The sequence below is a fragment of the Taudactylus pleione genome, unplaced genomic scaffold, assembly GCF_031769625.1.
Source record: "Taudactylus pleione unplaced genomic scaffold, aTauple2 ptg000019l, whole genome shotgun sequence".
Lineage (NCBI taxonomy): Eukaryota > Metazoa > Chordata > Amphibia > Anura > Myobatrachidae > Taudactylus > Taudactylus pleione.
In genome coordinates this window covers 37218280-37230704 of record NW_028284421.1, presented here as the reverse complement: position 1 = coordinate 37230704, position 12425 = coordinate 37218280, and the positions used below count along the sequence as shown (strand labels likewise).

At 41.5% G+C, this 12425-nt stretch overlaps 1 protein-coding gene across 2 annotated transcripts in view; it reads right to left on the bottom strand.

Moving 5' to 3' along the window:
- The window catches only part of MAPK8IP2 (mitogen-activated protein kinase 8 interacting protein 2), a 77700-nt gene that overhangs the window by 26408 nt on the left and 38867 nt on the right, over positions 1-12425 (bottom strand). For both annotated transcript variants that reach the window (XM_088447096.1, XM_088447105.1), the window contains exons 3-7: positions 8344-8592; positions 5577-5649; positions 3407-5257; positions 3168-3243; positions 1317-1486 (exon numbers count right to left, since the gene is read on the bottom strand). In XM_088447096.1, the coding sequence (XP_088303222.1) occupies positions 1317-1486; positions 3168-3243; positions 3407-5257; positions 5577-5649; positions 8344-8592 (2419 nt within the window). The remainder of the gene's footprint in view (positions 1-1316; positions 1487-3167; positions 3244-3406; positions 5258-5576; positions 5650-8343; positions 8593-12425) is intronic.

The window sequence follows — 12425 nt, the reverse complement described above, 5'->3', positions numbered from 1 at the left end:
CACATTTCAAAACTTCCCCATTTGCAGTGCAACATGGTTTTACCAAAGTGCAACTGCTGCTTTTTTGATTTGGTACTAATACTAAATTGGACCCTAGATGAGCATGAACCCTGTATAAAATGCCCATTGTCACTATTAGTTTTATTTCAAAATATAATCCTCATAAAATTAATGGGATAAGACTGATGTTATTGTTTAAGGGTTCTATATATGGTGACTAGTGCCTAAAGGATAACAATAATTATCTTTTGAATTAAACCTCCGCCATCTAATTAATTACAGCAGGTCATATTCTGATGACCTGCTACTGTTCAGGATGAACATACCGGCATCCCCTAGCACCCAAGATGTATCCAGGGCTTAAAGCCCTACAGCAGTTTGAATGTGTAGTGTGTGCCGTGCACAGATAATTGTACACTGCACACAGGTCACATAGAAACATTCAATGCAGTTCACATCTATTGAAATGTGTAATGGGGGTATCCACTTAGCGATTTAGCCAAGCAATTGCATGATAACGACATCGTTATCGTGCAATCGCTTGCAAATCGCGCATGCATCGGGTATGTTTTGGTCGGAAGCGACCAGCGATGCGCGTGCCCGCTGGTCGCTTCTGACATCCGACATCATCCGTACATGCTGGTCAACTTGACGATCTCGTCAGGTTCAGCATGTGCGGGGATGAGGGATGTGCCGGGACTGAACGAGTGAACGTTCAGTCTAGGCACATCACTAGCTATACAAACGAGAGCACGATTGCAATGTCGTAATCATGCTGACATTTGTATATCTACAAGTGGATACCCGCCTTAAGGTTTATATGTCGGGAAAAGGAGATTATAATTAAAAAATGTTGTTTATTACTGGATTTCTTTCGTTTGGTATAAACGGCGTCAGCGTGCTCTATGAATGTGGCTGTTTTTGTGTTGAGTAAAACTATTGTAATCCGCAGTCTGAGTGGGAACATTTTGGTTGTTCCAGGCAAATTACTGCACCCACCAGGAGCAGGAAGAACAAATATAAGCCGCAGTCTCTTTTTACTAATTTTCTTAGTGGGTGGTATGAAAACAAATGTGAAAATAAATTCTTCTTAAAGTTTTCGTTTATGTTAGTTACTAGCCAGTTTATTATTTATTGTGAATAATGCAATTATAATATAATAATATACATATGACATAATATAAATACCACAGTATAACAAGTGCAAAGACGATTGACCCAAACGATGTCATCTAATAGCTAACTTCATCCTCTTAACATTTGTGTCTGCCTACCTATACTCACACACAATATCCACGGCCACTGAAGCAACTTACCAGCATTCTCCTTGACGGGACACACAACCTCATGTGCATAAAATGAAGGGAAGATCCCTCGCTCGCCTGTTCTCATATTATAACCGCGACACCATGAACCATCCTCACATTCTACCAATAACGGGTCATCAACATCCAGCTCAAGCTCATCTTCATGACGTGGAATAAACCTGAATAAAACAGAAAAAAAACATCAACATAATATGAAAAATATAACATTACAGTTTTTCACTACTATAGAGACCATCTGTTCTGTCAGTGCCTGTATTTATCTGAGCCAGAGAAGAGCCCACTCAGTGACAGGTGTGCAGAATGTGAAGGGGACCAACTAATTACTTAAGGAGCAACATTTATACTGACTCTCTATCAGGGCCAGACTGGGACTAAAAATTGTCCCTGGCATGTAAAGCACAGAGGCCCACCTCGGCGTCACCATCTGGCTCCAGGCACAGACTCCTCCTCTTACTATATCTGGCCCCTCCTACTTCTTATTCTATGCTCTTACAAATATAATTATTAAATAAAAAAATCAAACTGTAAAATAGAGAGTCTCTACAGAGACTAAAGTCATTTTACAGTTTAATTTTTTTTATATAACAGATTTATCTTTGTGATGACACTTTCCCTTTCATGCAGAAATAAATTATATATACAGATGTGTCCACATACATCTATCCTCCGTGTGCTACAAGTCGCGTTACACATAACGCATGAGCGCCGTGTGACTTGGCAGCGCAGAACGTCTTTTCGTGCAACTTTTTACCTTCACATGTGTCTTATTTAGGCATGCCGCATATCATTTGAATCAGCAGAAGCTGCTTGTGCGTCCTATTCACATAAAAGGTCGCACGAAAAGACATTCGGCGCTCCCGAGTCATGCCAGGGCATGGTGCGACTAGAAGGGCTGTTTAACGTGCAAGGAGGCTAAATGTGTGAGGACACATCTGTAATTAGATATAGAAATTCCTTGGGTGAGAATCCTTGCAAAGCAATAACATAGTTTATGGAGCATTAATTACTAATCAAACCTAAATTCTGAATATTGTTATTGTTAATCTTGATGATTCTTAGAAAGCGACCACTAAATAGCATGGTTCTGTAGATGACTGAGGTGCTGAATTTAGGTTGGCTATATTTAAATTAGGGGCCCAATTTAGAGATGGACGCAGTGCCAATATTTACACAGTTGAGTGATATTTTGTTACTGCGTATGCGCAGAAAGTTTAGAAAACCCTTAGTGCGCATTTGCGGACAAATATGAGCTACGCTATTTGCAATTGTGCAGGGGATCGCTACCACTTGGGAAGGGGTGTGCGATCCCTGTATGGAGACTGGGAGGCGTCCTAAAGTGACTACAAAAAGAGACCATTTCATGGGTGTGTTATGGAAATGTCACAAACGTGTCTGGAAACGTTGCTGCGTTCCCAATTGTAAATCCAATGCTTCAGAGGTACCTAAGCTACCGTAAATGTCGATGGTGCAACCGATGTTGTGTCAATGATGGTGTATTTACAATCTTGGTCACAAAAGCACAGACCACACAGCCTGAAAGTGGGCGTCTCAGCACGTGAACACTCCATTGCACAGAGGAGCACACAGAGAAGGCTGATCTTAGCATTTGCATATTCCAGCAAATGCTATTGAAAGAACGGCTGTGACAGCCGCTGCATTACCAACCATCTCTGCATTAGGCCCTAGGTGTATGGAAAAAATGAAAGTGGAACACGGCTCAAGTTAAGGGCAGCACAGGGCGGTGGTTTTGAGAAAAAGCATAACTGAGCTTTAAAAAACAGAATTGGGTTTATGCTTCATGGTGAATGTAGACTACTGATCATGGTAACATTCTTTTACCTGAAAACAGCTCTGTGTGTTTGCTCTCGCTCTTCCCCATTTAGTACACAAGAAAACAGCCCAAATGACTCCGTGCCTAAGACAATATCAAATGACAACATTATTGCCTAACAAAAAGCAACAAGAATATACACACTGCTTTGCTTCTCTACATCATACATATTCAAAATTACAACTCATCTTTGACATAAATATATAGTAGACTAGCATATAATACTGATAACAAACTGGTAACTCACTTGATGACCGAGATGTGCTGTTTACAAAAACATTGAGGAACTTCTTGGAGAAAGGCATGTTGGGCTCTGCTGATGAGTCATCGGGTGACGATTCATGCTCATGTACTTCAATGTCATCTCCAAAATCATCTTCCAAGTCACAAGGATCACAAGCCCTCAAAAGGTCACTGCCATCACTCAGTATTGATGTACACCTCTGAAGACTAACCAGCTCCAGTTGAGTGTGCTCATCCACCACAAGAGTGTATTTAATTGAGTCATAGGCCAATGAATCATCCAAAAGACGTGGTTCAGCTGCATGCCGCTCAATAAAAGATTCTTCCCCAACACAACTCTGGTACGGAGAGCTCTTTAAACTTCTATAATAAGAAATGTCTTCATCCTCCTCACCAGTATATTCTAAGTTAAATCCATGATTAGTTTTTGCTGTTGAAATGTCAATTGTGGGTTGACTTTGGTCTAGCTCCTGACACAGATCATCACAAAGGTCATTATCCTCCAGGATGCCAGAGTCTAGGTCACGGTCAATATCCCAGCCGTCTCTTGCTTCCTGAAGAATTTTCTCTGTTCCAGGCCATGGTTTCTGTTCAATTTTATGCTCTGGAGATTGGGGGCGACATTTAGTTGTGTGAGATAGTCCTTCCAGGTGAAGGGGAAGTCCTTCAAAGATTGGAGTTACTGTGTCACATGAGTCATGCAGAAGATACAAACAAGGACCTTTTTTCTCTCTAGCATGATGACTGAGAGAGTATTGCAGTGTCTCCATATCCACCAGCTCTATACTCTGCTGTGGTGTGTCCAACTCATCGGTTGGACCCTTGGGACTGGAAAGTTCAGCCTCTATCTCTGGATCAATTGTCTCAGGATCCAACTCAGAGGCAGGAGAGAGGGTATCACAGGATGGACTTGTTTGCCTTTGAAAGCAGTCATCTGGGCATGTAATGGGATATGAACCTTCAGAAATCATCTTATTTACCAGGTTGCTAAGTAGCCAAGGGGAGTCTGAGTCCTCACTTAAATCAGCTTCTGATTCTGAGTCGGAGTCATATTCACTGTTTGCATCTGTCTCTGGTATCAGTTTAGGCCCAACAGGTAAGTAGAAGGAGCGTCGGATACTTTCCAGACTGCGTCCTTTATTCTGGTCTGTTTCCTCTTGGTACATGCACCCTTTGTCAACATTCCACGTACTATATTTCTCTTCTGGCTTCATCATTATGGGACCATTCTCTTCCTCCTTATCAAGTAAGATGGAATCTTTGATACCTTGTCGGCCTTCCTCTAACATGTGATCTGGTTCTGGATCAGAAGTTGGAGAGCTTGCCTCTTCAATAGAGTTGGTGAGGTGAGAGGACCTGCCGCTGCTTGACTCACTGGTTAAGTCCAGCTCTGTCTCTGATATTGATGAGATCATGTTACCAACAAGCCTTCCACCATCACAAGCAAAGGCTGCTTCTATTTCACCTTCTATGTCTGAATCAGAGCCAGGAGAGCTTAGATCCTGACTGCAGTGTCCAGTTGGCAGGAAGCGACTTCGACTGGTCAGATCAGCCTCAATACCAGGATCTGAAGATGGAGATGTTGTTTCATTAGACGAATTGGACAGATGCCCTCTTGTGCTTTCTCTTTGCACTGGGCTCAAATTCTCCAGGTTCTGCTGAGGTGGTGTAGATACCCTGAGCTCTGTATCTGATGGCCAGGGCCCCCTACGGCTAGAGTGCTGGTTGCAGTCAGGAACAATGTTAGGTACATCATTGACTTCTGCACTTCCCAGCTCTGCTCCTGTATTATCACTGTGAGTTTCTTTGTGAGTCGCCATGTCATACTGAGTAACCTGGGTTTGGGACACCGTCTCTGCAAATTTAAGAAAATATGTTAGTGCACTTTTAATCTTTGAGAAAAAATATACTTTGCAATGAAGAATTAAATAGGGATTTCATGCGGGGAAAAGGGACATGCATATAAATGTATTGCACACCAAGGCAGAGATAATCACATAACTAGAACCATAACCCAAGCGGAAGGAAAGTGAGAAATGAGTACATTTATTCTAAGTCAAATGAGTTCACAATGAAAGGAGAGAGGTTCCTCTACCATGAAAAAGATAACAATTAAATAATATTATGGAAATGGTAATAGATACCCATGCAAAGATTCAGTCTAACTCTCTCACCGGTCTCATTTCTCTCAGGATCTGCCCAGCTGTCACTCTGAGAAATGAATCCACCGTTGTTGTTAAGAGTGTCCTGAGATTCAGAGAATAGAATATCTCAAAATAATCCAATTTAATTGCTTCCCCAACACATTGGTATGGACCATATGGTCCCAGGTAGCCTTTAGCCTTTGCACCCAATGTAACTATCAACATATATTTAAATTAATCAAACTGCAAAAAAGATTAATTAAATTTAAAAAAAGTAAGAAGTGTAATTATGTAACTAAGTAAACAAAATTGGACACCTGACATGTTAATTGATGTATGTCTTTCACTAAATACTGGGATCCAGTAGTATTATGTTTCCTTTGCTTTACACCAGGGGTTCCCAACCACGGTCCTCAAGGCACACTAACAGTCCAGGTTTTAAGGATAACCATACTTGAACACAGCTGACTTAATTAGTACCTCAGTTATTTTGACTTAACTATCCATGCTTAACCATGGATATCACTAAAACCAGGACTGTTAGTGTGCCTTGAGGACCGAGGTTGGGAATCACTGCTTTACACATATAAGGATAACCCTCCACATAGCCTAAAATCACTGCATCTCATCTCTATAATCACTAAACCTAAATGTAAGTTGTTTCATGTGAATAAGCTAATAGTAAACTTTTTTCAGTGCACATCAGGCTTCCCTGGTGGAAGGTCTTTGAAAGACATTGGATGAAGCCCTCAGTGCCTAAATGGTAAAAAGAAAATATAGCTTGTGCTCTGCTACATAGCAAGACTGTATACAAAACCAGCACATTACTTGTAGACTGAGTTACAGAGTTGGATGTGTTTATAGAGTAGGATGTAGGAAGTAATTTGAACATTTAGCATCTTGCAAATGAGGCATAATTTCAGCACCGGTTGTATTGTTTAGTGTTTAATGACCATATGTAGATAGTCATATATATGAATATTAGTTAGTTAGCTCTGCTCATGTTACTTAGGTTACTTACAAATGATTTTATGGTATTATAGCTATATTTTATCAAGGCTGTTGCCAGGGTTGGCCTACCAATATAAGTGATAGTAATCATCTAGTACTGCACCAGGCAACAACCACTGGACTAAGTGGGGTATTGCTGTCTGGTCTCCAGCTAGGGAAGCTCTACCAACGCCTCAGTAGTGCATCTCTCTGTGTGGTAACAATATGCTCTGTTCAGAAGAAATACATCATTTCCTATTTTGTATTAAATTGTTTTGTTTTTGGTATAATACAGATGGGTCCACATACACCTAGCCTCCAGCCCTTCTAGTCGCATCATGCTGTGGCGTGACTCTGTAGCGTTGAGCGTTTTTTTGTGTGTCTTTTTTTACTTTCAAATGCGTCTTATTTGCACAACTATGCGACTAGATAGCGCAAACAGCTTCTGCTGATTAAAATGATATGCAGCATGTCTATGTTTTGTGAGCGAGTGTGGGTGTATCTGTATACGAAACGCTACATTATAGTGTCAGCGGCTGTAACACTGTAACGTAGCGTTTAGCATGCAGATACACCCACAGACGCACACAGAACATGCTGTATATCATTTTAATCAGCAGAAACTTGTGCTATCTAGTCACATCATTGTGCGAATAAGATGCCTTTGAAGGTAAAAAAGACACACAAAAAAACGCTCAACGCTACAGAGTCACACTGAGCTCCCATGTTATGTGTGGCGCGACTTGTAGCGCACGGAGGATAGATGTATGTTTGCACATCTGTATATCACTGAGACTTATCTGTGAACCACAAATGGGCAAAATGAAATCTACTACTTTCCTTTAATTGTTTGTGGATTTTGAGGCAAGAAATTAATCCGACAATCCAACAGGAGGCAAACTAGAACACAACACTGTGCTCTACCCACAGAGGGAAAATAAGGTATAAATCATTCTGGTGGGAATTTATTCATAATTGTTGTTGTAAAAATATGAGTATATAAATCTAGAGAGGTCATTTGAAAAAGATGGAAGTGCAATGGGACAATAATGATTACAGAGTCAAACATGCTCATATATATAATATATATATATATATATATATATATATATATTAGGAACTCCAAAAGAATCCCACAGATACAATGCAATATCGGCGGCACTCAGATGAATAAAGCTCCAAACAGCAGGTAAGTTTCCAAAGTTTCGATGGATGCTTTATTCCATCGTCATCAGGGATGACGATGGAATAAAACATCCAGCAAAACATTGGAAACTTACCTGCTGTTTGGAGTTTTATTTATCAGAGTGCCGCTGATATTTGCACTGTGTATATATATATATATATATATATATTTGTCCAAGGATAAAGAAAAGGCAGCACTCCAGGACGTCCAGAAATATAAAACTCAGAACATAGGGATTATTTACATAAAATTATGAACTGACTTACGTTATCATTAATTAAACAAACTGTTTAAACAACAGTTTCCACATAAAACACTTTAAATTGTGTTATTCTCCTGACATCACTGGCTAACAAAGTTCCTATGGAAACCAGTGTAAGCAGAGAAGGGAACTGTTAGAATCATTGTAACTACACTGAGTTGAAAAAAAAACTCTTCCAAAGGATTCAGCCACTTCTATGCCTGTGTTAATCACTTCTTAATTAACACAGCCAACCTGTATATGGCTTAAATTAATAAATTATGATACAATGTATTATTTATATTTATTAAGTAGTATCATAACCTATGCCTATTATTTATGCCCTTCAGTTTCTCTGATTCCAGTCTTGTCAGCCTTACTTGTGTTGGAGGGGCGCTCAGTCTCAGGGTGCATGGTCTATTTTTCATGGTATCCTCAGGTGGGAGAGGGGAAGGACTTGGTGAAGGAGGAGCCTCCAGTTGTTTCCTGTTTACTTGAGGTGGGAGTTCATCCTCTTCGTCTTCCTCATCCTCATCTTCCTCCTCATCAATCATTTCAAATTCCTGGAAATCCTCCTGGAAAGTGCAAAGAGCTCGGGAAGGATCGCATCTTCCAAATCCGAGACCGTCCTGAAAGAGAGAAATTACGCTGTAGTTACAGATGCGATAATTGGCTTTCGCGGGGCCCTCTAACACATATAGCTAGAGGAAGCGCTGCATGCAGATGCTTGGGGTAGTATTGTAAAGGAGCCGTGGTCCATAGATTGTTGGTGAGGGAGCAGAGTAAAGGAAAGACGATTAATAATGCAGACAGGTGTGAGGATGCCATTAAGATGCTAAGGCACGCCTGCGTTTGCACCTCCACTCCCCCATTTTTTATGGCCAGGCCCTGTTACCACCTACAAACGGTTTCCCCTGTCACTCACTCTGCTGGGCTGTCTATGCGCAGTGAGCGAATGCATTGTGAACTTTTGCTAAGGTATGGGCAGGCGCAATGGGATGCATACGCATGCGCACAACGCATACCATCGGCAGCAGCGAGAGTATGCATCTTAGCAAGCGGGTCTGAATCAGGCCCAGAGTTTGAGAACATGTGCATTATAGAGTGCATTATCTGGGCCCTTTTATAAAATAATTATAGTAAATAATACTAGTGAATGCAAGATAATGTACCTGATTAATAACAGCAATGCATTGTAGAACATACACCATAGTCCTGTGCAGATAATATAACATATGTATAATGTATAATTCAAGTGCACGGTCTGGAACCTGATCTCTAGAGGAGGGGGTGGGCCCTAGGGCAGTGAGGCCCACCAGGATTTTCCCCTGAACCCCTGTGGACCAGTCCGGCCATGCCTATATCTTATATGTAAGATTATTTAAACTACTACACATATATGTAACCAGATTATAAACGTTTCGGCTTTGTCATCTCAATATTTTTATACATATTAATTATTTCAACCAATCCATTCTCCCTTCACCATTTCCTGTTCCTTCCTTTTACCTGCCAAACACACTAGCTCAATGTGTCCCAGGGCGACATTTGTTATCTATTGCACTTTATTGCTCAATCATCAACCATTTATATCATTTCCCCCTGATCTAGACTTATTCGCAACCTTATTAGACACATCACCATTTGTTTTATAACAAGATGTTTTGTTTGACCATGTTATGTTTTGTCTCATACCTTAGCAGGTAACATCATTACCTTAACTGCCTTACTTCTGCTAAGCTCCCTCATCCACAAACCCTGCTCCAATACTACCATGGCCACCAAGATCCAGCACCTGGAAGCATCTAAGATTTACACTATGTTTGTAACCTACTAAGCTAATGAGAATTAAATAAATTACTTTCTATGCTTACCAATTCAAATGTGAATGGCAGTTTATATGTATTTCTTATTGGCAGAGCGTGGCACAGTATGCAGAGGTGCTGGAGTGATGGGTACGCAGTGAGTGTGTGATGGAGGTGAGTCCACACAGCAGACAGCCTAACCACAGGTTGTTGGTTTATTAACAGGTAGAAATAGGTAGTGCAGGACACAGGGTTAAACACAGGTACAGGCTGTAGATAGTGTGTCAGATACATCCTGGAGCCAGGGCCGACTCTAGGGGTGTTTGACCAGTGCGGTTGCACAGGGGCACCACCTGTAGAGGGTGCACCCCTCCCCAGCATCCCGATTTCAGCGGGACAGCGCAGTCAAATCGGGAGGTTGGGGACCCCCACTGCATCCATTCACTGACGGGAGAGAGCTGGGGGAAGCCCAGCCAGTGACTGAGTGCTGGGCGCGCCTCCAAATAACGTCACATAGGGGGCGTGGCCTATGGTAATTAGGCCACGCCCCAAATTTCAGCACACGTTTTGTATTGGGCGCATCATCAAGGGCTGGCACAGGGTGCTCCAACCCCCTGGAGCCGGCCGTGCCTGGAGTGTCTAGGGTATGCAGGGTGTATGGGCACATACACCCTGGCCTGTACTAGGTATATATCAGGATGCCTCCTCTACTCAGCGGTGGTGTTAAAGGGTAAAGGTGTCTCTGTGGGGGCCTTTGACATCGCCCGTATAGAGGAGTAGCTCATGTCAGGAGGTCAGACCTCCGTGGAGAGAGATGCTGGGTCCCAGTACCCGACGGCTGCAGAGCAGCGAACAAAGGTTGCACAGACCACTACTCTCTAACATTGCTGAGCCCTATTATGATTCAATTCAGGTAGACTACCACATTGACACCTGTTTGGATAGTTTAAAAAAGTTATATATAAGTAGGCAATTTCAGGCAGTGCCGTACCAGGACATTTTAGCCCCCTGAGCAGGCCCCTACTCACCCCCCTCCAACTGCAAAGCGGAGGCTGGAACCAGGCAGCTGCAGGCATCTAAACTCACCCCACAAGATGGATTCAGTTGTCACTGGGGCAGCAACCATATCGCCTACTTGGCCTTGCACCCTGGACGATAGTGATTGCAAGTATCTGTTTCAATCGTGCAAGGGACTGTATTTTTTATAAAGAATTCTCACAATAGGGCAGATGCTGAATTCTTGCTGTACAAGACCATGGAATAATAGCGTCTTTAGCCCATATGCTGAGCCGTACGCATCTCACAATGTGTCTGCCTCATCATTGTGGTGTATTTGCACATGCCCTGTGCAGGTGCCAAAGATACACCTAGTAGCAGGCAAGATGTTTCTGTTGGTCTGTATGAGCCACATTCAGGGAATCATCCCTAAAATCTACTTTACAAAGTTGTATAATATTTGACAAGGACAGTGCAGTCTCTGGAAGAGATTCTGTGGAGAACCTTTCAGGAAACTGAAACCAGGTCTTGCAGGACTCTATCCAAGGATTGGGAATTATATTGGATTTTCCATATTATCGCTTGATTTAATATGTTTATTCATTGCTTCTATTAGGTCTACTTGTAACAGGTCTATGGGACTCAAAAAAGGGACATGACTGATCTGTGTCTCCACACCTGTAGTATACTATCAGTGTACTGAATTTACACATGAACACCAATAATCTGCCTTCACAAGAGAAAGTGGACAACAGTATTAGATATTCAACTCAAAATACGTTGCGTAATACACGGTGCAACAAATTTTCCTTGGTGCAAACGGACTTGTGTGCAACTCTATATTAAGCCTTAAGCCCAATGTATTCATTTGTTATGTCTTGGTTGTAATAGTTTTATTGTGTGTCTTCTTTGCTCATTTACCCTAGAACTTAGGGTCGTATTCAATTAGCGGCAAAATCGTCCATTTTCGACAAAAAACTGCGAAACATCTGTTTTTCGCCAAAAAACAGGTGAAAACGGGAGGTGAAAAAAAAGAAACAGGCGAAAAAGTCAGGAAATTGCGTCTGTACCCCAAAAATGGCTGACATACATCAGAAAATAATTTAGAAGTGCATTATTGGCTGTAATAAAATTATTTATGGTACTTATATTGCGTCAGTTGGCAGTAATTTCCGTATACGAAAAAAAACGTAAAACAATAGATAGAAAGCTATTTTTTTCAGGACTGTTCCATGTAAATTGTGGGTACATTAAAATGGGTGCAAGTATATTTTCGTATCATAAAAGCGCAATTTAAAAAAGCGCCTGCTACGGCCTGCGATGTTTAAAACACTTGACGCATTCATACCGGCCCCCGAAAAACCAGACCCAATACGTTAATCCCATTTTACTGGTCGTTTTTTTGCCAAATTAGGCAACTTTCAAAAAACAAATTGCGTAATTTATCATTAAGGGGGATATCCAAAGGGTTCTGAAAGAAATCCCCACATTTTTAGTCAAAAATAGGGATTTTGCTTTTTTTTTTTTCTCCCGGTCTTAGGTGGAAAAAACTTTTCGACTGTTTTTTTTGTAGAAAATCGACTGTTTCCGGCATTTTATGCTTGTGACTGTGCATCTGTGTTTACACGCCTGCAATACTCCCATAACAAGCCCACTAGACA